The 25,779-nt window shown below is 41.8% G+C and overlaps 1 protein-coding gene across 2 annotated transcripts in view; it reads left to right on the plus strand.

Annotated features, from left to right (window-relative positions):
- Positions 1–747: 747 nt before the first annotated feature.
- The window catches only part of LOC140369159 (ras-related protein Rab-26), a 97,342-nt gene continuing 72,310 nt past the window's right edge, over positions 748–25,779 (plus strand). The window contains exons 1-2 of one of the 2 annotated variants that reach the window (XM_072456421.1): positions 748–1,046; positions 2,768–2,878. In XM_072456421.1, coding sequence (XP_072312522.1) covers positions 861–1,046; positions 2,768–2,878 — 297 coding nt within the window. In that variant the 5' untranslated portion in view covers positions 748–860. The remainder of the gene's footprint in view (positions 1,047–2,767; positions 2,879–25,779) is intronic. The other variant, XM_072456422.1, reaches the window with a different exon arrangement.

The following is a 25,779-nucleotide window of genomic DNA, read 5'->3' on the forward strand; positions in this document are numbered from 1 at the left end:
AGGACAAGAGTAGGAATTATTGAAGGGCCTGTGACCAGTACAGCTGAAGGTCTAATGACGTGACGTCCCTGCCCTATAAGCTTTGAATAACCTATGTCAACAGGTTTATGGGGTATTCGAGTTAAAACAATTTTAGATGTCTTTGAAATGTGTCTCTTTGTTTAGGCTGTTAACTCAATAGAATTAAACATTTGCCCTTTTATAGCCAACTGGCCAACTTGGCTGTCAGTGCTCGTTATAAAAGGAGCGCACGTCATGGGCAGGCTATACTGCAATCTGCCATTTTACCATCAGGTGTCGCTTTCAGACCGAAGTCCCTTCAATGAACTATTCAAGTTTTAAAATAAATAGACTACTCCAAGTAAATCATGCGAAATCATATGGGCTAATAAGCATAGAATGTCTTAAATGGCCAGTCTTACAGTCTTAGTCTTGACTTGCCTATTGAAGTAAATTATTGAAACCCCCGTTTGTTTTACTCAGAAAGAATAAGAACTAAACCATTGTAAAATAAAAAAAGCATTTACAAAGTTGACTTTTAATAATAATTCGTGTTTTTTGGTGGTTGTATGGTTCCTTTAAGCGCACCACAACAACACGCAGACTGTCGTTGCGCGTCTCTCTACACATCCACACTCACAACACGAGACGACACAGACGGCACATCCGCCTCGTCCCCGCGCCGAACTCCCGCAGCTTTTCATCCGACATGCTCCTAAACCACAGGTGAACCCATTTCCCCGAAAACGACCCAACACCCGCCCGACCCGCACTTTCAGACACTCTTCGGCTACTTTATATTCTCACCCGCACCCAGCGCCGCTCGTTTTTTAGCGGTTTTTGTCTTTCTGAGAGACATCATGTCACGGAAGAAGACAGCGGTGAAAGGCAAGGGGACCGCGGCCACCAAGAGCCCCAAAGCGTCGCCGAGCAGTGGGAGAGCGGCCAAGGGTCTCGCCGTGGCAGCCTCTCCGTCCTCCGGCGTGGTGTACCCGAGCAGACCGTCCATCAGCAACAGCGGGGAGTTTTACGACATCTCGTTTAAGGTAAGTAAGCGGAAATAAACAGCTTTTTGATGATAAACACGGGATTTGTATGCACCTTTTTTAATTAATTTTTTTATCTGAGTCAAAATTGCGCGCAAAATTTCACTTTGACGATTTGGTATAAGTACAAATGTGAAATTAAATGTTTTTTAAAGGTATTTTAATGTGACATTTTCTTTTTTCACTTTATATTGTATGTCATTTGCTTGCAGTTTGATATCAATATATATAATTTTGCCATTTTCAATTAGTTAAAGGCGCAATGGACGATTTTTCGGCGATTTGAGAACACAGGCGCACTCCCCCGTGCGGACTGATACAACACACACGTGTGTTTGTTTATCAGCGCGATGGATCACATCACATCGCTCGTCTCCCGTAGATTTCTGTCCACTTCTGAGTCAGCTCGAACAGTCTTTCTCCGTCTTCATTTTGCCCCGTACACTGAGGGAACTATATTATGATAGATCAATGCGCTTAGACACGCGGAAATGTGGGACGATCCGCACGCGGCTGCAGGTGAGCGGTAGGTGCGCTTTATGATTGATACATGGCAGGACTAATCGGCAGTAGACGCCACGAGGATATAAAACTCAGATTTATGCCAAAAAAATCGTCCATTCAACCTTTAATTAATAATAAACTGCAACGCTTATTTAATTGAGTAATTGGGACTAGTCGACTATAGGTGTTAAAACATAATAATATTAAACATATTTTTATCATTGTTATCTGGACTATACAGACAAAAGAACAACATACAAATAGTCCTTTCATAATAAAGGTAGTGACATTATGACAAAATGTCTCATAGGAATAGACTATTTACATCAATATCATTTGTAAATAAAGAGTATCTATCTATAAATGTTCTGTCACAATATTTAAAACTCAATTTGCTTGATAATGTATTCAAAAAGTCTCTGGGACGTTTGTTTTGAAGTTTTTGTGCCTTAGTTAAAAACGTATTTATTCAGACTGGCTTTTAACACTATGTAATGTAATGACGCTTTATTTTGTACATTTTGTATAGTTGCAGCCCTAAATCATTTATTAACTAACTGACAGGACTCAATATTTGGGCACAGGCTAAAATACCCAATACAACATTATAGGGAAATATACAAAGAAAAAATCTGAATGTGTCATTGGTGGTGGTGATAGGCTGTAGAATGGCAGCCACATCACTCGTCAATCTGCCCCAAGACAGCCGCGGCCAGGAGCATTAGTAACATCTGAGAGAAGACTGAAATATCAACTGAAAAACAAATACAAGATTCATATGCATTTCAGAAAATCTTTTCAGGTCTTAACTACTGGTAGAACAAGAAAACCTTCCACTGTCCAAACAATTGCAGTCTTTGCACAAACTTTGAGAATCTAATAATGAAGTTTACAAAGTGCCGTATAAAACAGAATTCTTAAGTTTAGTTAGCTTGTTAGACGGTGGGGGAAAACTGAAGCTATAGCACAAATGGTTTGGATAAAATAAGAAGCTTTTTGTAAGGCTGTTACATAAGTTTGCGCACAGCTGTGACCATGCCTCTGTCAGCTACTGTTGACTTTACTGAAACCTTTCGCAGACACATTTTTGTTTGAGTTTTCCATGTCTACCTGCTCTTGACAACTTCCCACTGACACACTTGCTGACGAAAAAACATAGCCCTGACTTTTATGGTGTGAATCTTTTTTCCTCTCTCTGTGTTGCCGTGTGGTCTCAGGTGATGCTGGTGGGGGACTCAGGGGTGGGCAAGACGTGTCTCCTGGTTCGCTTCAAAGATGGAGCCTTCCTCGCCGGCAGCTTCATCTCCACTGTGGGCATCGACTTCAGGGTAAGAACACAGGCATTACAGTAACATTTAACAGTGGCCACGTAGGTTATACATTTCAGGTAAGTACAACATTTGCATTTGATGGTAATCATGATTTCCACCTATTGTTTAGAATTATTACTGATTTGTATTCCTTGGCCATACCTTATTTACCTTATACTGTAAGTAAAAGTATGTATCGTTCATATACGCATCTCAAGACATGAACGTACACATAAATAGACAATTAGACCTGCATTTGAATGACCTCCATGTGTTCAAGTTTCCCAAGCAATACATATAATACATAGGGCTGGGACAATATACTGCAAGGTTTTGTTGTGATACGTACACGTATTATATTGGTATTGTATTGGTAACGTGTATCGCAACACTGAACTGATAGCTTGAATAAAGGGGAGTGAATTCTGCTGGACAGACGAGTACAACTCAAGTAAGTACTTACTTACTTACAACTCACTATGGAATGTTTGTATTACAACTCCAGTCATTAATGTGCAATTTTAGAAATAGAAGATTTTTTTTAATGTAGACTATAGGCTTGTATAGGCTACTTATATAATATTGAGAAATGTGCTTTTTATCTGTACATTTAAGCCACTGTAATGCTGTTAATGACTTTTGCATTTGGTGAGGCAACAACTCCTTTGTATCTGTACAGGGTCAGAACATGATGGGCCGAAGTCAGAGCCTTGTTCATTGATAAGAGTGAGAGACAGGGAGGGGAGGGAGGGAGAGGGGTAGAAAGAGGAGTGCGCGTGCATGAAGCTGTGGCTTATCTCACCACTCCAAAAAATACTTTCAGCATTAACAGTATTGAGAATACGTGGGAGTCCTTTCCTGCGCTGCCCTGAGCAGCAGCATCAAAACGCTCATTCATTTGACGACTTCACACAATACATCAAAAATCTCCTAGTTTGAGAAGCAATGGGCAAGACACTTCACCCACATGACCTACACCAGCGATAGAATAAGTGGCTTATTATGAAAGGCTTCTTATAACAAACAACAGCATGCTACTGGTTTGCTTTCGCAATCATGATTAAATGAAAGAGAGATACAAATCTAAATTTAGAAGGCTACTCAATAAAAATACATACTGATCATGCCTTCTATAAAAGGTCACCTGCTGTAACTGACAACATAATGCAGTTTACTCTTGGAGAAAGAATACATGAATATGGTAAAAGCTACTACTGTGCAGTGTAATCTGTGCCTGCAAAATTTTGTAGCAAAGCCTCTGACTTTAAATAAAGTTTATCAATGCTCAAGTTAGCATCACAGCTTGTGATGTTTTGCGAGTTTAAACGCGCTTTGGGAGTTTAGACCACAAATGTGTCCACAGTACACACGCCTCCATCGCCGTGGGAACACCTCTGTTGTGAGCTCAGGCTCTTCTTATAAGTGATTCAAAAATATTGTGGTTATTGTTGCTTGATTTTAATTCAGTAGGAATAATCGCAATAAAATCGCAGTAGCAAAATTGCAATTGTGATTGCAACAGCTTACTTTACTGCTACTGGAATGTTTAATTATGTGATGTTATGATAAATACAATTATATCATGACTTGTAAATGTCCTAAACTCTTCAAAGTAAAAAAAAACAACTATCAAAGTACTAAATAACACATCAATTGACTATTCAATTCTCTCTTGATTCTTTCTTCAATTATCTTATCTTATCTTATCTTAATTCATTCACATTTTTTTTTTGTAACGCCCATAATCACAACAGTAGTTGCCTCGAGGGGCGACAGTGAAAAACAGATTAAACAATGTTCATAGGGACTTGGTAATGTCCCAGCATACCAGGTCCTTAGACAGGGGAGACGTCTTACGGCCAGATAGACACGAGCTTCTGTGGAAGAAATGTTATCTTATTTGAATGTTTACAGTTATCGTTAGCCCTTTATTGCCATAGGTATTCATAATGACCAAGCGTTCTAAAGCCACTTAAGCTCCAGCCTTCCAGCAAACATGCTATACAATGAAGACTTTACAAAAGATTGAACTCTTGTTCTCTCTTCAATTATGTGAGCACCACTCCAAGGTCACAATATAAGGTATACAACCTATACCTTATATTGTGACCTTGGCATATCAACCATACAATGATCTGAATGTAAATCTGGTACTAAGATTGGTTAATGATTGAGTCTTTTAGCATTCGAGATCTAGTTGTCACTTACACTGCAGAAGATGATGTGCAACCAGCAAGGTGTTCAAAGTGTTAGAGACTTTGATTCCCAACTTTGCCAGAAGCAGTAATGCAGGAAAATAAGATGTCAGCTCAGTCGACGTTCAAAACAACTGTCTGAGGCAGAATGAAACTGTATTTTCAACCAAGTATCTAAAGCAATGGAGATAAAAATAGAGATCTGTGATCAGTTAGAACTGGCCATGAACACATCCAAAACAAACGACACATCCAGAAAAGCTCCTGCGTCAAACATGTCTCTGTGGACTGACTCAGCCTCAGAGAATAAACCTAAACAGCCCTAAATGTGATGTTTATTTGAGTTTTCTTCTGAACGTTTTATGATTTTTAAGTTTGGTTTTTCAGTGACACTATAATGACTTAGGCGTAATGCAGAGAAATGTGATCAATCCAATTATAGCGTCTTTATTTTAACCCAGTTAATGGTGTGCTATTTTAGATATGAAGTACAAAATAATTGATAAAATCTGACCTCACAGGTTGCATATCGCTGTTTTTCCTCTTTGTACCATTGGGTTTAAATTTCTTTTAGGGTTGTTATGAGTCATAATGAATTACTTATCTCAGTGAGAGGTCTTACTTATTTCTGAGGTCATACTTGTCATCTCACTTGGCATGTCGTTTTCCCCTCCGCATAGTCTTTAATGATGGAATGTTTACAAGCAGAAAAAGTCCCATATTGTTTGGCTTCCTTTTCGCAATCTGTGCTGTGTTGGAGCCACTGCTGTGGTAAATGATTAAACCAGCACATTCCTGCTACATGTAGCTCTGTGGCCTGTTTCCTGACAGTGGGAGACTGCTGACCCGAACCCATTAGAATGTGTGGAACTGCTTTACATGTGTGACTGCATTCATTTCTGTTATGGTCATAATTACTCTTAGTACACAAAAACCTCCAGAAATAAATCTGGTTGACAAGTGTTTCTGCATTCCAACATTATAATTTTTTTTGGGAAAATATAAATGTATCCAGTCATATGTCACTTCCTGTGCCACCTGAATGTCCCCGCCTCCTTTTGGGTGAAAACAAACAGTGTTAACTGTGTTAACATTTTATTGTTTTGCTCCGACATACAACTAAATATTGGTACTGGCGACACAGCACACATCATTTTGAGTCCAGAATACACACTTATGAACAATTGTCACCACTCGAACGCAAACTCAAACAGAATCTTGTAATAAATATAATTATATATATTTCAGTGACACATGCGCAACATAACTTATTGCTCATCTATCATTTAGAATAAAATCAAACTTCTCCACAGGCCAGTTGTGAGTTAGATTTTTCTCTGTGTTTTATTGTGCTGTTTGGATTGGATCCATTGAAACATATTGAACACAACGACATTTGGAAGACTAAAATTGAATTGAATTGTTGACAGCTTGCTTTAAAGACCCTAGCTGTAATTCTTCATATATTATTTTTTACACTCTTACATGTGCAGAGCCTCGTGTTTAAGCCCTGGCTCCCTCCTAGGTTTAGAATTATCAGTCGGGAGAGTAGTGCTGGGTCCCAGAAGGCCTCCATCGATCTGGGACATTTCTTTGAGTCGCACTGAATGTTAATTTCCCACTGACCACTGTAGCTGAGTTCAGAGAAATCTATTCAGCTTTATTGTAGATCAGATCTTCATGCTATCTGCTTCCTGTGCAATTTGCAATTGACCAATGAGGACAACACTAGTAGTCATAGAAACAATGCACATTGAAGGACATAAGGACACAGTACAATTGAGTACAAAAATGACCCAAGGTTATTGTTCAGTGTGTCAGGACCATATCTAAAGTGATATAAGAACATGAGGTTGTGTTTGTACATCTCAGGTGTTGAATGTATCTAAATGCCATTAACACAGCTTCACAAATATAAACATTGTATTTGCTTATGGCAGAGTACCCAGAATTTTCACTGTAGCCCCTCGAGGCAACTGCTGTTGTGATTTTGGGCGTTACAAAAAGTTCAGGGTATGAGGCCCAATTTGGATTTTTTGTTTAATTCTGCTCCCAAAAAGGAGATAGTGGGTTTGATTCCCGGGCCAGACCAACATCTCATGATCTTTCTGGGTGGAGTTTGCATGTCCTCCCCTTGTTACTGTGGGTTCTCTCCGGGTTCTCCGGCTTCCTCCCACCGTTCAAAGACATGCATATGTTAGGTAAAATTGGCAACTCTAAATTGGCCCTCGTGAGTGAATGTGAGAGTGAATGTTTGTCTGTGTGTCTCTGTCTCTGTCTCTGTGTTGGCCCTGCGACAAGTTGGCCCTTGTCCAGGGTGAACCCCACCTAAGGCCCAAAGTCACTGGGATAGGCTCCAGTCACCCGCAACAAGCAGTAGAAAATGAATGAATGTTTAAATCTGACTTTTTTATGTGTTTGTTCACTGGTTTGTGTTTGTGTCTGGTGTGGCGGAATGCAGCTCGAACGTCACACGTAGCACACTGTTTACGGAAGTAAAAAAGGCACGTTACCCGGCTTTTTTTGATGTACTTGATGTATTGATGTACTTGATGTATTGATGTATTGATTTACTTGACTACTTGAACTACTTGTAGCCAGGAGCGCTTAATCCCTCCCTCGCTCGGCCAACTCCTTCACAATCTCCTCAAATGCCGCCCGATTACGGGACGAACCCCTCTATTTTGTTCTAATTGATTTGTCACCCCATATATTGATTGACTGACAGTTTTTGGCTCCTTCATCTGCCATTTATCTTCACTTTGACACAGAATTGTGACGTTCATGTCAGATCTGGGGACCTGAGCGTTCAGACTGAGTTCGCATTCGAAAAGTGTGTCTGCCACTGTCCGCACCAATGATCTCCATTGACTGACCATTTGGAAGGGTTCTGTGTATCATCAGAGTCAATACAAACCATGGAAAGAAACTTCCCTTCACCTTTAAATGTGACATAGTAGACATATTTAAATGTGACGTTTTTTTACATACCTATTAGCAAGTAACTTTAGCTGCTGTAAACACGCCCAATCTACAGCCTGACATTTTATGCACTTTTGTTTGTTATGGACTGCCAGACAAAGACAGGTGCTATGCTATGAGATGTATGATGTAAAGCCTATAATCATAGTTACACCATAGTTTGACTTTAGTCATTGTTTTGTATGACTTCTCGCAGAGCCTTGAAAACTGTTTCACTCATTTCTCAGTATTTATGTTGGCAATAGCAGATGGTGAGGTTTCGGCAAATATCCACAAATGTGCTGCTTGACTATAATGGCTTCCCCTTAAAGGAGATGAAGAAGAGTAGAATATTGAGTACGCACCTCAGGGCCTGCTGTTACCTCCTTGTCTCCAATACAAAATTATAATGTGCTGGGTATTTATGAATAAGCAGAGTTCCGAAACACGCACATGCTAATGAACTGCAACAGGACAAACCTAGAAAAACAAAAGTCTCTTATCTGAGTTATTTTATAGCTCGTCAGTCGAGTTTGTTTTATTTCATCTCTGACTTCTTGAAGCTCTGTGACCATACTATAATAACTTCACCCTTTTGAGATGATGTCATTCGGAAGCACAAAGTAAATTTCAGTCTGTCGCTGGTCTTCACCTTTTCTCATTGCGACTTACCCAGTTCCCAGAGTTCCCAGGAAACGGTTGTTATGGACAAGTTACTGTAACAGTCAAGCAAATCATTTTTGTGGAAAGTGCGTCGACCAGATTTGAGTCATTTGCCAGGCTTTTTTGACTCTCAGAATATGGCCTCTAGCTACCTCTCTGTGTGTAAAAGACTGCTTTCTAGTGAGTATTGCCAAAGGCCACAGAGCTGAATAATGACTACTAGTGATGACTGCTACTAAGCACTAGTACAGAGCTCAGGCTTGATTGGCAAGGGCTCTGTGTGCCCCTGTGGTGCTCAAGCTCGTGTTCCTTTGCCTTGTGTCCTTTAGATGCCCTCGTGGTCCCATGAATGAAGGAAGGCTATTTGCAAGTTGTACAGGAACCCTGTGTAAGCAGCTACTGACATAATATTGTCTGTAGCTTCAATAGCGCAAATTACCATTTTCTATTGACTTTTCATAAAAATAACATAAGATATAAGTCCAAGTGTCTGGAATAAGGTTTTTGACCAAATATTTTTGATAATACAATGAATAGTTAGTAGGACATTGTTAACACTAGGGTGTGTTACTTTAGTGTAAGCTATATCTATTAAGCATTAATAAGTAAATCTACATCTCTGGGGCAACTAGCCCTTAAGTACACCCTTATTACCAAAAAGCTTATCAGGATCATAATTTATTGCAAATATATATTAGTCTCATACTAATCATCAGTTATAATTTTAAGAAATGAATAAGGGTTGAATAAATACTAATTAACGACAAATAAACTGTGTGCACAATAAACCTGCGACGGTACTTCCGTGACTAGCTTGTCCGTGATGCCCTTCTGCTTTAGTTTTATGCTTATGGGGTTTTCACCCCAAATAATTAATATTTATAGATTATGCAGCAGACAACAAGTCACAGGTGACATTGTGTTAAAGTCTAACTTACGATGTGACTATTTCACCAGAGAATACGTGTGTGTTTATTAGTGTTTGTGCCTCAATGCTTTCATCAAGCACATAAACTGTGATGATTAGCAGTATTAATAAGTGTACTATAAAATAAAGTATCACCCATCTATTATATTGTTATCACACACATTTCCGTGTTATCTAATTTATACCGTGATAAAACTGTAGGCCATGTCGCGCGCAGACCTCCTGTAGATCTTCTGACGACCCACTTTAGTTTTCTGAAAATGGCTTGTTTGTTGCGGTTAACTTGCACAGCCTGGACCATAACTCACTGAGTGGGAGTGGGGTGAGCCTGCCAAACATGGACCTTTGGGCTGGCTGGGTCCCTTCACAAATCTGAGTCTGTGATACCTCCCAACTCAAACAATTTCCTGATGTCTTCCAAGTTTTATTTTTATCCAGTGGAAGTTCCTCCTTCACCTCCTCCAAAACTACTAAGATGTCCAGATCCTGTTCATCTGGCAGAATGTCAGACTCTAAAGCCTCTGAAACTTCTGAAACTTCTGAAGCTTCTGAAACTTCTGAAGCTTCTTCCTGGACAATTTCAGCCCTAGGGGCCTCTGCATCTTCCAAAGTGGCAGGAGTTTCAACCGACATATTGACTTGTTACTTTTCTGCACTGTAAGAATAATGCGCATTTATATACAGTAAAGAGCTGGCAGCAATATTTGCTTGTAGACTGTGGCAAATTTGTGGCGAGCTTGCAGTGGATGAGATAACTGCTTACCATGAAATAAAATAAAATAAGATTTACCACCCGCTACTGTTGGTGAATGTATAGCTTCTACTGTTAGAGGCTATTGTGCTTTTCAAAATAAAACTCCTTCATAGACAGTGGCTTAGAAACAAATGATTTTTATTAGAAATACAAATCTTTGTACAATAAATATCACAAAAATCAAACTATTCTATTGCTGGAACATTATTCATATTTTAGAATTCATACATTAAAAGGTACAGGCTCAATATAGAAAGACCTATTAAATCCTCAGCTCAACTTCAGATCACATAAGTATTTTTCTCTTTCAATTACTGCATTTACAAAAAAAAAATAATGTATAAATACAAATAATAAATGAATTAGCGCCGATTCAACACGTGTAAATTAAATGGATGGGATTTTACCTCCCTGAATACATGAAAACAATCTAATCAAATTATTTCTATTTTAGTAGTATAAGTAATACTATAGTTCGAGGGGCTCTCATGAGTTAAAAACACATCAAAAGAGGAATGTGTGTTTGTGTTGGAAAACTTCCCCCTCAAACCCATTTGGAAATGTTATGCAGTCTTGTGCATACTAACAAAAAGTATTTGCCCAAATTTAACACTTAACCCTTAACTTTTATTACAGACTCAGGACTGGGCGATATGTGTATATGAATATTTATTAAATATATAAATACATTGGCCGTAATTATCAGTTAGTTAGTTATTAACCTTTATTTAACAAGGGGCAAAGTGAAAATTATGACAGCATACGAGTCATGAAAAATATTTACACAATTAAGAGATATTTAAGACAAAACAAATAAAAACACAGAATATTTTTTTAATAATTATTTTTCTTTTCTTTTTTAAATTAATTGAAAACCACTAAGTGAGACCAGTTCCCCCAACCTCAAGTTCGCTCACAGGGAGTTCCAAGCTGTGTGAGCAGCGTAGGATTGCTCTTTTTCCCCAGTCAGTCCATACACGAGGTACTGACAAGCTAATACTGCGGGGAACAATAACCCTCCACTCTCTGTGTTAGGGCACACAAGTAGGTAGGTGCACATTTACATTTGGTTTATACACTTAAAACATAACATTTTTTAACTTCCTGGCACCTTAAGAAGGCGGGATGCCTTAGCATAGAGTTCAAGGTGGTGGGATGGGCCTGTCACAATCTGTTGTGAATCTCAAATCCTAGTGCTATACAATATCCAAGGATTTCAGACTGTATAGTGTAATTCTGTTTTGTGTGTTCTCCACTGCTCCGCCTCCTCCTCTCACCCTGCACAGACCGGTCGCAGGGTGAGAGGTCTGTGCAGGATCCTCTTCTTTGGACTAAACTGCTCACTGTCCACCGTGACCCAAAGGAAAATCTTTCCAGAATTTATCTTACGTTTGAGTTGTCAGAAAAAGGCGTTAACACGTCGATGGCCCAGCACTCCATTCGCTTTTTCCAAACACTCCTGTGTCCGCTGCAGCTTTGTGTTAGACAGCTTCAGTGCGAAATGTGCCCAGAAACTGTCCTAAACTTACTCCGTGCTGTGCTCATGCAGAGCACTGGGACGTGTGGGCTGTACTTTCTCTCATAAAAGTTTTCCAAGAAGCGAAATTATTAGCTAAGCTTTGCTGGATGTGCTGAACTGCCATGTTTCGCTTTCCACCTGCTAGAATAAATCCTATCAAGCGTGAATTACAATCAAGATGAGAGAATGAAGAGTTGATCAATTAGACTTATTATTTGTTATGGGCAAAAAGTATTATACCCTATTACCAGTAGTTTATAAGACCTGTGTGATGCATAATTTTATATTTATTATTTATGATAGATTGAATTTGAATCACCTCTCCTTGAACCGACACCTTAACGTGGTGGAGGGGTTTGAGTGCCCGAATGATCCCGGGAGCTATGTTGTCGGGGGCTTCAAGCCCCTGGTAGGGTCTCCCAAGGCAAACAGGTCCTAGGTCAGACAAAGATCGGTTCAGAAGCCCTTTATGATGAGTTCACAAACAAGGCCGATTACGTCGCCCGGATCTGCGTCACCGGGGCCCCATCCTGGAGCCAGGCCTGGGATGGGTGCACCATGGCGAGCGCCTGGTGGCCGGGTCTTACCGCACAGGGTCCAGCCGGGCACAGCCCGAAAGAGCGACGTGGGGCCGACCTCCCGTGGGCCCACCACCCGCAGGAGGATCCATAAGGGGCCGGTGCAGAGAGATCTGGGCGGCAGTCGACGGCAGACCTCGGCCTCGGCGACCAAATCTCCAGACACAGAGACTAACTCTGGGCCACGTGAACTCCACCACGTGTTGGAGTTCACCCGAGTGAAGAGGGTCGCGTCCCTCCTCCTTCGGGTGGGGGACAGGTCTCTCACTGTTGTGGCCGGACAGCAGTGCAGAGTACCCGGCCTTCTTGGAGTCCTTGGAGGGGTACTGGACAGTGCACCGACTGGGGACTCCGTTGTTCTACTGGGGGACTTCAACGCCCACGTGGACAATAACAGTGACACCTGGAGAGGGGTGATCGGGAAGAACGGCTTCCCCAATCTGAACCCGAGCGGTGTTCAGTTATTGTACTTCTGTGCTAGCAACGGATTGTCCATAACGAACACCATGTTCAAGCACAAGGGTGTTCATCAGTGCACATGGCACCAGGACACCCTAGGCTGGAGGTCAATGATCGACTTTGTTGCGTGTTTCTGACCTCCGGCCGCGTGTCTTGGAGGTCGTGAAGAGAGGGGAGAGTTGTCAACCGATCACCACCTGGTGGTGAGTTGGATCCGCTGGCGGAGGAGGAAGCCGGGCAAAAACCCGGGCCTGGGAGGAGTTCGGGGAGGCCATGGAGGAGGACTATCGGTCGGCTCCAAAGAAATTCTGGCAAACCGTCCGGCGCCTCAGGAGGGGGAAGCAGTGCCTCACCAACACCGTTCACGGTGCGGGTGGAGGCCTGCTGACCTCGACTGGGGATGTCGTCGGACGGTGGAAGGAGTACTTTGAGGATCTCCTTAATCCCTCAGTCACGTCTTCCGAAGAGGAAGTAGAGACCGGGGACTCGGAGGCTGGCACATCCATCACCCAAGCTGAAGTCACTGAGGTTGTTCGCAAACTCCTCGGTGGCAGGGCTCCGGGGGTGGATGAGATCCGCCCTGAGTACCTAAAGTATCTGGATGTTGTAGGACTGTCTTGGTTGACACGTCTCTGCAACATCGCGTGGCGGTCGGGGACCGTGCCTCTGGACTGGCAGACCGGGGTGGTGGTCCCTCTGACACACCCTCTGACCGGAGGGTGTGTTCCAACTACAGAGGGATCACACTCCTCAGCCTCCCGGGTAAGGTCTATTCCAAGGTACTGGAGAGGAGAATCCGACCAATAGTCGAACCTCGGATTCAGGAGGAGCAGAGCGGTTTTCGTCCCGGTCGTGGAACACTGGACCAGCTCTATACCCTCCATCGTTTGCTCGAGGGTTCATGGGAGTTTGCCCAACCAGTCCACATGTGCTTTATGGATCTGGAGAAGGCTTTCGACCGTGTCCCTCGGGGTGTCCTTTGGGGGGTGCTCCGGGAGTACGGGGTCTAGGGCCCTTTGCTCAGGGCTGTCCGGTCCCTGTATGACCGGAGCAGGAGCTGTGTTCGCATTGCCGGCAGTAAGTCAGACCTGTTCCCAGTGCATGTTGGACTCCGCCAGGGCTGCCCTTTGTCACCGGTTCTGTTCATAATTTTTATGGACAGAATTTCTAGGCGCAGTCAGGGGTCGGAGGGTGTCCGGTTTGGGGACCACAGGATTCCATCTCTGCTGTTTGCAGACAATGTTGTCCTGATGGCTCCATCAAACCCGGACCTGCAACATGCACTGGGACGGTTTGCAGCCGAGTGTGAAGCGGCTGGGATGAGAATCAGCACTTCCAAATCCGAGGCCATGGTTCTTGACTGGAAAAAGGTGGCTTGCCCTCTTCAGGTGGGTGGGGAGTCCTTGCTCCAAGTGGAGGAGTTCAAGTATCTCGGGGTCTTGTTCACGAGTGAGGGAAGGATGAAGCGTGAGATCGACAGACGGATCGGTGCAGCGACTGCAGTGATGCAGTCGCTGCATCGGACCGTTGTGGCAAAGAGGGAGCTGAGCCGAAAGGCAAAGCTCTCTATTTACCGGTCGGTCTACGTTCCTACCCTCACCTATGGTCATGAGCTTTGGGTAATGACCGAAAGAACGAGATCGCGGATACAAGCGGTCGAAATGAGTTTCCTCCGCCGTGTGGCTGGACGCTCCCTTAGAGACACGGGGGGAGCTCGGAGTAGAGCCGCTGCGCCTCCACGTCGAGAGGAGCCAGCTGAGGTGGCTCGGGCATCTGTTCCGGATGCCTCCTGGGCGCCTCCCTCGGGAGGTGTTTCAGGCATGTCCCACCGGGAAGAGGCCCCGGGGAAGACCCAGGACACGCTGGAGAGACTATGTCTCTCGGCTGGCCTGGGAACGCCTCGGGATCCCCCCGGAGGAGTATTTACATTTCTACTAATTAAATTATAGGCTTTGCAAAAAAATATTGAATTTTACAAAAAGATACACTATAGTTACATTAAGAGTTACACAATAAGACTACTAATATCAGTGGTGCACCGGTACCCATGTTATGGAAATAGCTTGGGCCAACAATAACCGATATTGGGCCAATATTTTCAATATACCGGTACGATGTTTGGTTATTTGAAACACTTAAGCACATAATTTTAGAAAATATATTCCATTCTATGAATTTCCTGTTTTGTTTGTATTATATATCAGACTAAGGTGTCTCTCTGAACGTCTCCAGTTGTGTGTCATCATCGTGTTGCTGTGCCTGCTCCTGTCACAGTGAGTCTCTCTCCGCACTCTCGCTTCTCCTTCTTAAAACATGTCTAAATAGATTCTTTAAGAGGAAAACGAGTCACGGGTGAATTCATCGCGCTTATATTTATTTATAGGTATATATTTTGTCTAAAACTTTGTCATTTCTGGGTCTTTCAATTCTGAATAAAGACTGGATTAAAGTTTACTGTCTGTTCTGTTATAATATAGCAGCCTCTGTCCACGGAACTGTTGTTTTCTTTCTTGTTTTCTTCCTGTTTCTGAAGGGACGGCAGAGTTAAAAACTCTTTCAATACCGGAGCGTAATATCGGCGTATTGATATCGCTGCTTTTGGCTGATACCGATATTACTCAGTGAAGTGAATATTGGCTAATACCAATACTGGGCCAATATACTAGTGCATTCCTAGAACGTGAATATGGTCAGGTTTAGCTGGCATGCCACATGATTAAATCCAAACCATTATCTTGTCTTTACTCTCCACTCTGAGGGCTTGTAATTTCCACATTTTGTCAGTCACTTGAATGTTAATACACTATGACATCTAATGATGTTGTAGTGGTGTAACTGCTGGGCTTTGTTCTGTTTTTGATAAAATGAATGAATCCATTTTTAATAGAAATCAGGAGTATTGCTTGTAGAGATCCATTAAATTGTCTGTAAATATGAGACCTATATTTAGTTTTACACCCAGTTCAATACATTGTGCAGAGCTGTTGGATGATTATAGATGATGTTTCTGTGTGCAGAGTTAGTTTGTGCAGAAGAGAGGGCCTGACAGTGACTAAATCAGTGCAAGATGGATTAGACCGGAGAGGGCTGTTAACAAACTCCTTTGTTACGCCATTGTAAATTCTGTTGCAAAAAGGAGAGTCTGTTTCTAATTTGTCACTGTTGTGAAGAATCACAACACTGCTGTATTCACTTCTGTTCTCTCCATCTGCTTCATATAACTATTCAAATATTCAGATTATGAGCCCTAGTAGTTGCATACACGAGAACAAATTCATTATTTCTTACTTAAAGAAGTTATATATTTGCATTCAGAATAGATCTGTTTTTATTAATGGCTTGTGTGTGAGGTTTAAATGTCCAGTCTCTGATTAATTGGCCTAACAAACAGTATGTTGCATCTCTGAGTTATAAAATGCCCGTCCCAAAAAAGTTGCCACAGAAAAAAAGCCACACACTAAAATATTATTTTGTTGTACTGTCTTTAGCTTTGGTTACTGCATGCATTCACTGACATTGTTTTAATAAGCTTCTGCAATGTCAAAATATGCATTTAATTCCAGTTTTATTGTATTTTTTCACCGAAATCTTGTGTTGACCTTGGCAGTAACTGCGCAAAACCTTAACTAAAACAATAGCCTGTATTTTATTATAGATATTTTTACTGCGCTAAAAGGCTTTAAAAACATTGTGCCATTTTTTTATCCCAGTAAAATGAACACAATAGTTTTGGAGGGTTGAGGTAGTGCCTTGCAAAACAATCTATGTTGCTGTGTCTTGTATGAAATAATGTTGCAGTGCTATCTCCTTCTCGTCCCACAGATAATGAATAAAGACTAAACCGCACTCATATTTACAAATCACTTCTGTGGACAAGCTCCGGCAATGCGCTACGTTGTATTTTAATTTATCCACTTCAAAATGGCAGCAAGATTACCTCCATATTTTTTTTTTGTGCACATCCATAAAGTGATATAGTTATATTTTCTTCTGCTAACAATATTATTTAGATTAATAGGGACAAAGATACATATATAAGTTTTTATAAAAGTCATCAAGTGTTATTGTCTGAACAAAATTAATGGTATCGGTTCACACATGTACAGAGTATTTAAGTATTTCTTAAGAATATTTTTGTACTTTGTTAATAATGAAATATGAAGGTTTGATATTTCCGTTAATATTAAAAAACAAATATGGATGTGTTGGGCTAGATTGTTGAATAGGTCTGTTATAAAGATGCTCAGATGACTCACCACATATTGTGACAGTACCACCACAGCTACCATGGGCAATCGAACGAGAACACACTTATAAAACCCTAGACTGACCCCTGTAGACAGCTCTGACCGCCTCTGACATCAATAATCCACACAGTTGTACCTTTAGCTTGAATTGGTTATTATTTTATACATACATCTTGTCAAATTCATGTACACAGTGCAGTGCTCTTCCTGTTATGACGGTCTGACACTTTCACCGCTGACCCTAGAGATCAAGGATGAGCTGCTGAGCTTTAACGCACACAGGCAGTACCGTAAATGCAACAGAATACATTTTGCATCTGCCCTGACGCATTGAAGATCCCAGTCACTTCATATTTCCCCTCTCTAAGAAACCCATTTGTCATTTTTTTGTTGTACTGCCTCCAAAGTATTATTTTCTGCTACATGGAAATGCAACAATTTCTCTTAGTTAGTGGCCTGGGGGGGCCCTAACTTTTCAAAGTTAGGGGCCCCCAAGCAATTTCAGGGGCCCACAAGCGCGCGCGGCATCGCGGCGTCATAAGAACAAGATAAATGTGTTGTTTTAAACCTGGTTATTAGCATGTAAAAGAATTTAAAGTACTTTTATCTGTTATTTGATATGAAGAGCACAAATACTGAATCATATAAACCAGAGATCATGATCTTTCAATACTGTTTAATTCAATATAATAATGTTTCTTATATACAAAATAAATACTGTTTACAGCATTTGACACAAGGAGATCTTGTGGAATATATGAAATCACGTCCTACAAAATAAACTACTAACATACATTGTACCTGTAAATAAGAGTGTTCTATTTTGTTTTTATTCGGTTTACTTACCTGCTAATAGTATTACCTAGTCTTGTGCTAGCTATTTTTACTTTATTTTATTTTTTATTTTATTCTATTATCATTATTTTATTATATTTATATATTTATTTATATATTATATTTTATATATATTTATTTTCATTTATCTATTTTATTTTATTTCCCCCCCTCCATTCCCTATTAAGATAGGAGAGGAGTTTTTGTTAATAAGAGTTTTTTGTTTTTGTTCATAAGAGTTCTATTAAGAGTGTGTTTTTGAAACTTCCTATAATCTGTCCTTTCCTCCTGTTCTACTGCGTTGTAACAACGAAATTTCCCTTTGTGTGGATATTAAAGGATTATCTTATCTTATCTTATCTTACATTGCCCCGAAAATTAGACCGGGCATTTCCGAGAACACTTGAACGCAACATGAACGCAGTGGCCAATCAGATGCCTGCTTTCATCGATATTACATCATGGAGACCGCTCGGCCAATGAGAAGCGTGTCTGTCAAAACGAAACTTTAACGATGAAAATGCCCCGAATATTGCCAAATTACTAGTTAAATCTTGATTTTTTTCGAGGAGGGGCACGGCGGGCCCCCTCCTATTTCAAACCGCGGGCCCGCCGGAGATTCAACTGCTTGCGGGCCCCGGGCCCCCGTCTATTTCGCAGCCTGCCTATATCTAGAAAAATGTCTTAAAGCTTTTTTTCTTCAACAAGAGATAAACAGTGACTATCCATCATGCTGCCACTTTTATACTTCCAACAGACGGCTCCAGTATCACAGTAGATGCTCTGAATACTAAGCGAAAAGCCCTTTCCCACAGTCATTTAAATAATGAGAGACATTGGTGGGACTTAGAGGAAGGTTTGGAAGACTTAGTGGAGGGAAGCGACAAGCCCTAATAGGATTTCCAGCCTATTGTCGGGATATTGTTATCATGGCTAAGCAATGACCAAATGGTTTAATAGGGAATTACATGCACACAAGAAGTGATGTTAAGTGTAGTCTAAAGCCCAGACACAGCTCATTCAGAATATCCTTCAGAATGTCTTGGACAATTAATTCTAAACCTGTTTCTCCTAACTTTCTGGCTGATCATTAACTTGGCATTGATTAATAAATTAAGGAATTGAAATGCACAGGAAAGTAATGCAGCTTCTATGAAAATGTGTGTGTTTAATAAATTACAAAATAAATTCCTGATTCATATCTAACAGCTAGATTGAATTAAATAAAATGGAAAATTTCATAATACAGTTTCTAATCCGAAATATTCCAAGCCCTTTTCACAGATGGCATAAATGCACCCAAAAGTTCCCAAGGTTAGATCACAATCTTGTGCTGTTTGTTTGTGTAATGTTGTTGTTCTTGCAAGGGTAATCAATGACAAATTAAGAACTTACATATAATACTGAGTGTATTGAATTCAACTGTTTCTAAGGTTATATGTTGTGATATACCATAGAAGTGTAACGATGCATCATGTCACATGTCTCGATCTGTCTCGATGTGAAATTGAGAGATGCATGCTGAAAAACATTAAAACAGCACTGCAGCCATGTCCGAGGAGCCTGCTGAGCACCCGTGTCTCTGTGTGGCAAATGACTATCTCCTTAAAAGTGCTTGTGTCCGCGCAATGTACTCGACAATGCTCTGATGACGCACAGAGTCAGAAACTAACTGCGATTGAGATACAGGCGAACTGTGAGCAAGAAGCGCGCACACACACACACACACACACACACACACACACACGTAGGGACAAATCAGACGGTGGTCAACAGCATGTAAGTGTTCCCAACAAATACATCTGGCTAATATTTTCACCATTTGAGGTGTCATATGAAGAAGATCAGTCTAAATGTAACTACAAGAGGACTATTAAACTAAAAAAATAAACTAAAATATAGCCGCAAGCGGCAATGATCGGCCCTCGCCACGCCGCCGCCACGCCGCAAGAGGAGGGGGCGCTAACGCGCCCCAATTGTCCTTTTATTGCGCCTACTGCTGAATCTGTGACGCTGTCACATCTTCTCCCCTTTGTTTTACCACTCTGCGCTTTTGACTTGATAAAGATGGCGCCCTTATTGTGTGTTGAATAAAAAAAGAACTTGACAGACGGCGACACATTGGACATGGCCAATCCAGTGCAAATGAACACAAGTGTCAGTCAAATTTGCTGCGCCGCCGCACAGAGACCGTAGCACTTGGAATAAAAATATGGATAGCTTTTGATGCCCCGTTTGTGTAGATGATTTTCCCCAAATATGAGCTTGATCGGGCAATCGGCCTAGGAGGAGTTCGTTAAAGTGTGAAGCGTAAAAATGTGGTGATTTTAGAGATTTCGCTGTTTTCCCATTTCTGACATTTATTTGCGGGTCCGCCACACAGAGACCGTAGCACTTAGAATCAAAATATGGGTAAGTTTTGATGCCCCGCTTGTGTAGATGATATTCTCCAAATATGAACTTGATCGGACAATCGCCCTAGGAGGAGTTTGTTAAAGTGTGAAGCGTAAAAATGTGGTGATTTGAGCGATTCTACGATTTTCCCATAAGGATAACATGGGATGTTTCTGTCAACGCTACGGTTACGCCGTACAAAATATGACTTTGGCTCTCATACTTTTATGATCAGGATGGCAAATTAGAATTTTGTTCAAAATATCATGTCATTTGGAAAAACTCTATTGTTAATAGGCCACTCTGAAGGCCAAATAGTCAGAATTCTGGGAAACGTTTGCGGCTCCGTCGCACAAAGACCGTAAAAGTTATCCTTAAAATTTGGATAACTTTAGATACACCACTTGTCTAGAGGACGTACACCGATTTTGAGGTTGGTGGGCAAAACGCACTAGGAGGACTTCGTTAAAGTGTAAAACATAAAAATGTGGTAATTTGAGAGATTTTGTGGTTTTCCCATAGGGATAACATGGGAGGTTTCTGTCATCGCTACGACTACGGCGTAAAAATTTAGGCATTTTTGTGATTGGCTTTTGTGATCGGGACGGCAAAATAGAATTTTGGGTAAAGTTTAGACAATTTTGGTAAAACAAATTTTTGACCTTCAATGTTAATTTAAAGGTCACTCTGTAGGGGGCGCTATCACTGCCATTTCAATTTTGTCAGCCTAAACTGGTCCAAACTAGAAAGTTTAACAACTGATTCAAATTTGGTCCTAATCGGACTGGTTTTGATCAAATGGGAGCAATTTTTAGACCTGCAATATTCCAAAATAAGTTGTCCAACTTTGCGGCTGCGCCGTACACAGACCGTAAAAGGTATCTCAAAAAATTGAATAACTTTAGATGCCCCACTTGTCCAGAGGACGTACGCCGATTTTGAAGTCGGTGGGCAAAACGCCCTAGGAGGAGTTCGTCAAAGTTTGACGTAAACAAAATGGCTAACTCAGCTTGTTTTCATTTTCAAAGGAAGATGGCGGCCATAGGGTAAGTTTGGGGGCGTGGCCACAATGATTTTTTTTGTTTATCCTCACGAGAGGAATGCGTGTCCCGAATTTCGTAGCTTTACGCCAAAGTTGACCTCGGGGCGTCTCCCATAGGCGCAATGTATTTTGACTTTTGTCGGTGGCGCTGTCGCGCCATTTTTTAACGAAAAAAAAAATGGCCCAGAAAAAACAAAATTTTTCGCCGATTCTGAATTTTGGGCAAAGTTTGGTGAGTTTTTGAGCATGTTCAGGGGGTCAAATTAGAGATCAAAGCGCTGAAGAAGAACAAGAAAAATTAAAGCCGCAAGCGGCATCCAACGGCCCTCGCGGGCCGCCGGCCTTCCGACTCTGCGCTTTTGACTTGATAAAGATGGCGCCCTTATTGTGTGTTGAATAAAAAAAGAACTTGACAGACGGCGACACATTGGACATGGCCAATCCAGTGCAAATGAACACAAGTGTCAGTCAAATTTGCTGCGCCGCCGCACAGAGACCGTAGCACTTGGAATAAAAATATGGATAACTTTTGATGCCGCGCTTGTGTAGATGATTTTTCCCAAAGTAAAGCTTGATCGAGCTATTGCCCACGGAGGAGTTTGTTAAAGTGTGAAGCGTAAATGTGAACATTTCAAGGATTTGGCGTTTTTCCCATTTGTGACAGTATATTTGCAGCTCCACGGCACAGAGACCGTACCACTTAAAATCAAAATATGGATAACTTTTGATGCCCCGTTTGTGTAGATGATTTTCCCCAAATATGAGCTTGATCGGGCAATCGGCCTAGGAGGAGTTCGTTAAAGTGTGAAGCGTAAAAATGTGGTGATTTTAGAGATTTCGCTGTTTTCCCATTTCTGACATATATTTGCGGGTCCGCCACACAGAGACCGTAGCACTTAGAATCAAAATATGGGTAAGTTTTGATGCCCCGCTTGTGTAGATGATATTCTCCAAATATGAACTTGATCGGACAATCGCCCTAGGAGGAGTTTGTTAAAGTGTGAAGCGTAAAAATGTGGTGACTTGAGCGATTCTACGATTTTCCCATAAGGATAACATGGGATGTTTCTGTCAACGCTACGGTTACGCCGTACAAAATATGACTTTGGCTCTCATACTTTTATGATCAGGATGGCAAATTAGAATTTCGTTCAAAATATCATGTCATTTGGAAAAACTCTATTGTTTATAGGCCACTCTGAAGGCCAAATAGTCAGAATTCTGGGAAACGTTTGCGGCTCCGTCGCACAAAGACCGTAAAAGTTATCCTTAAAATTTGGATAACTTTAGATACACCACTTGTCTAGAGGACGTACACCGATTTTGAGGTTGGTGGGCAAAACGCACTAGGAGGACTTCGTTAAAGTGTAAAACATAAAAATGTGGTAATTTGAGAGATTTTGTGGTTTTCCCATAGGGATAACATGGGAGGTTTCTGTCATCGCTACGACTACGCCGTAAAAAATTAGGCATTTTTGTGATTGGCTTTTGTGATCGGGACGGCAAAATAGAATTTTGGGTAAAGTTTAGACAATTTTGGTAAAACAAATTTTTGACCTTCAATGTTAATTTAAAGGTCACTCTGTAGGGGGCGCTATCACTGCCATTTCAATTTTGTCAGCCTAAACTGGTCCAAACTAGAAAGTTTAACAACTGATTCAAATTTGGTCCTAATCGGACTGGTTTTGATCAAATGGGAGCAATTTTTAGACCTGCAATATTCCAAAATAAGTTGTCCAACTTTGCGGCTGCGCCGCACACAGACCGTAAAAGGTATCTCAAAAAATTGAATAACTTTAGATGCCCCACTTGTCCAGAGGACGTACGCCGATTTTGAAGTCGGTGGGCAAAACGCCCTAGGAGGAGTTCGTCAAAGTTTGACGTAAACAAAATGGCTAACTCAGCTTGTTTTCATTTTCAAAGGAAGATGGCGGCCATAGGGTAAGTTTGGGGGCGTGGCCACAATGTTTTTTTTTGTTTATCCTCACGAGAGGAATGCGTGTCCCGAATTTCGTAGCTTTACGCCAAAGTTGACCTCGGGGCGTCTCCCATAGGCGCAATGTATTTTGACTTTTGTCGGTGGCGCTGTCGCGCCATTTTTTAACGAAAAAAAAAATGGCCCAGAAAAAATAAAATTTTTCGCCGATTCTGAATTTTGGGCAAAGTTTGGTGAGTTTTTGAGCATGTTCAGGGGGTCAAATTAGAGATCAAAGCGCTGAAGAAGAACAAGAAAAAATATAGCCGCAAGCGGCAATGATCGGCCCTCGCCACGCCGCCGCCACGCCGCCGCCACGCCGCAAGAGGAGCCCCAATTGTCCTTTTATTACGCCTACTGCTGAATCTGTGACGCTGTCACATCTTCTCCCCTTTGTTTTACCATCAAAAAGCTATTTTATTTTGAATTCTTGGCAAAATGTGCGGCTTTGCCGCACAGACACCGTGACTCTTTGAATGAAAATGTGGATAACTTTTGATGGTCTTGAAGATGAGTCTCACCAAATTTCAGGTTAATAGGGCTGACGCCCTGGGAGGAGTTTGTGAAAGTCTAAAGTGTAAACATGAAAGGTTTCGGTCATCGTTACGGCAACGCCATAACAATTATGACATGAGTCATTGACTTTTTTGATGGGGATGCTAAAATTGAGTTGTGTGTCAAATTTCATATAATTTCGCAAAACTAAACATTTAACCTCCATATAAAATCTGTAGGGGGCGCTGTGGCGCCAAATGAATTTATTTCACTTCAAGTAGGTTTAGGGCAAAGAGTTTAACAACTGATTCTAATTTGACGCAATTCGGACTTTATCTGCGCAAACGGCAGAAATTTTAAATATGGGAGATTTCTGAAATTCTAGCTACAGTTTGCGGCTTCGCCGCTCAGAGACCGTGAGAGGTATCAATGTAATTTGGATAACTTTTGATGTCCCACTCCTCAGTAGCATTTTCACCAAATTTCAGCTTTTTAGGGCCAACGCCCTGGGAGGAGTTCGTAAAAGTACGACGTTTGGAAAAACTCCGAAGTCATGTTTAGCCATTTTTGAAGCAATATGGCCGACATTTGGTTGGGCGGACGGCATTGCCGTAATAATATTTTTTACTTCTCTTGTCACCATCTACCTCTGCGCCAAATTTCATGATTCTACGATCAGATTTTTTTTGGGTCATTTCCCATCTCTCAATGCATTTTTGGTACATTTGGTGGCGCTGACTATAACAACAAATGATACATCGTTTGAAAGCTCTAAGCCTTCCCGATGCCGCCATGGGGTGGAATCATCATTACGAGCGCTTACGCGCTCGTCACTCCCTATTCCGTCGGGATGCCCCGCCCACTCCCCATAGACTTCCATTGATTTGAGCAGATACAAGCATGGCCCATGCCTGCGGCATGGATTCTCGCGTACGGGACGATGCCAGGAGGGTTTTTGGAGGAATGCAGCGCTTCGCGCTGCTGTTGTCAACAATTAGTGAATGGGCTACGCCCATTCACTAATTGTTGACTATTTCTGTCATAGCAGGAGTAAGTATGCATGATCCATGCCTTCGGCATGGGTCAGACAGTTGCAACGCTGCCTTCGGCAGCGTTGCGGGAGCAATAGGCCCTCCCCCTGCTGGGGCTCGGGCCTAATAATAATATTTTTAGCAAAAACAATATAGCCGTTTTACTATAACAACAAATGATACATCGTTTGAAAGCTCTAAGCCTTCCCCATGCCGCCATGGGGTGGAATCATCAGCACTAACTATTTCTGTCATAGCAGGAGTAAGTATGCATGATCCATGCCTTCGGCATGGGCTAGTTCACTGTACTTGCCAGGGGCGACGGGGTACCAAACATGCGGGCTGCGCCCGCATGTTTGGTCAGACAGTTGCAACGCTGCCTTCGGCAGCAATAGGCCCTCCCCCTGCTGGGGCTCGGGCCTAAAAATAATAATATTTTTAGCAAAAACAATATAGCCGTTTCCACTATAACAACAAATTATACATCGTTTGAAAGCTCTAAGCCTTCCCCATGCCGCCATGGGGTGGAATCATCATTACGAGCGCTTACGCGCTCGTCACTCCCTATTCCGTCGGGATGCCCCGCCCACTCCCCATAGACTTCCATTGATTTGAGCAGATACAAGCATGGATTCTCGCGTACGGGACGATGCCAGGAGGGTTTTTGGAGGAATGCAGCGCTTCGCGCTAATTGTTGACTATTTCTGTCATAGCAGGAGTAAGTATGCATGATCCATGCCTTCGGCATGGGCTAGTTCACTGTACTTGCCAGGGGCGACGGGGTACCAAACATGCGGGCTGTGCCCGCATGTTTGGTCAGACAGTTGCGGGAGCAATAGGCCCT

This window comes from Eucyclogobius newberryi, unplaced genomic scaffold (genome assembly GCF_026437365.1).
Source record: "Eucyclogobius newberryi isolate DKJ021-1_F unplaced genomic scaffold, fEucNew1.0.hap1 SCAF_20, whole genome shotgun sequence".
Taxonomy (NCBI): Eukaryota; Metazoa; Chordata; class Actinopteri; order Gobiiformes; family Gobiidae; genus Eucyclogobius; species Eucyclogobius newberryi.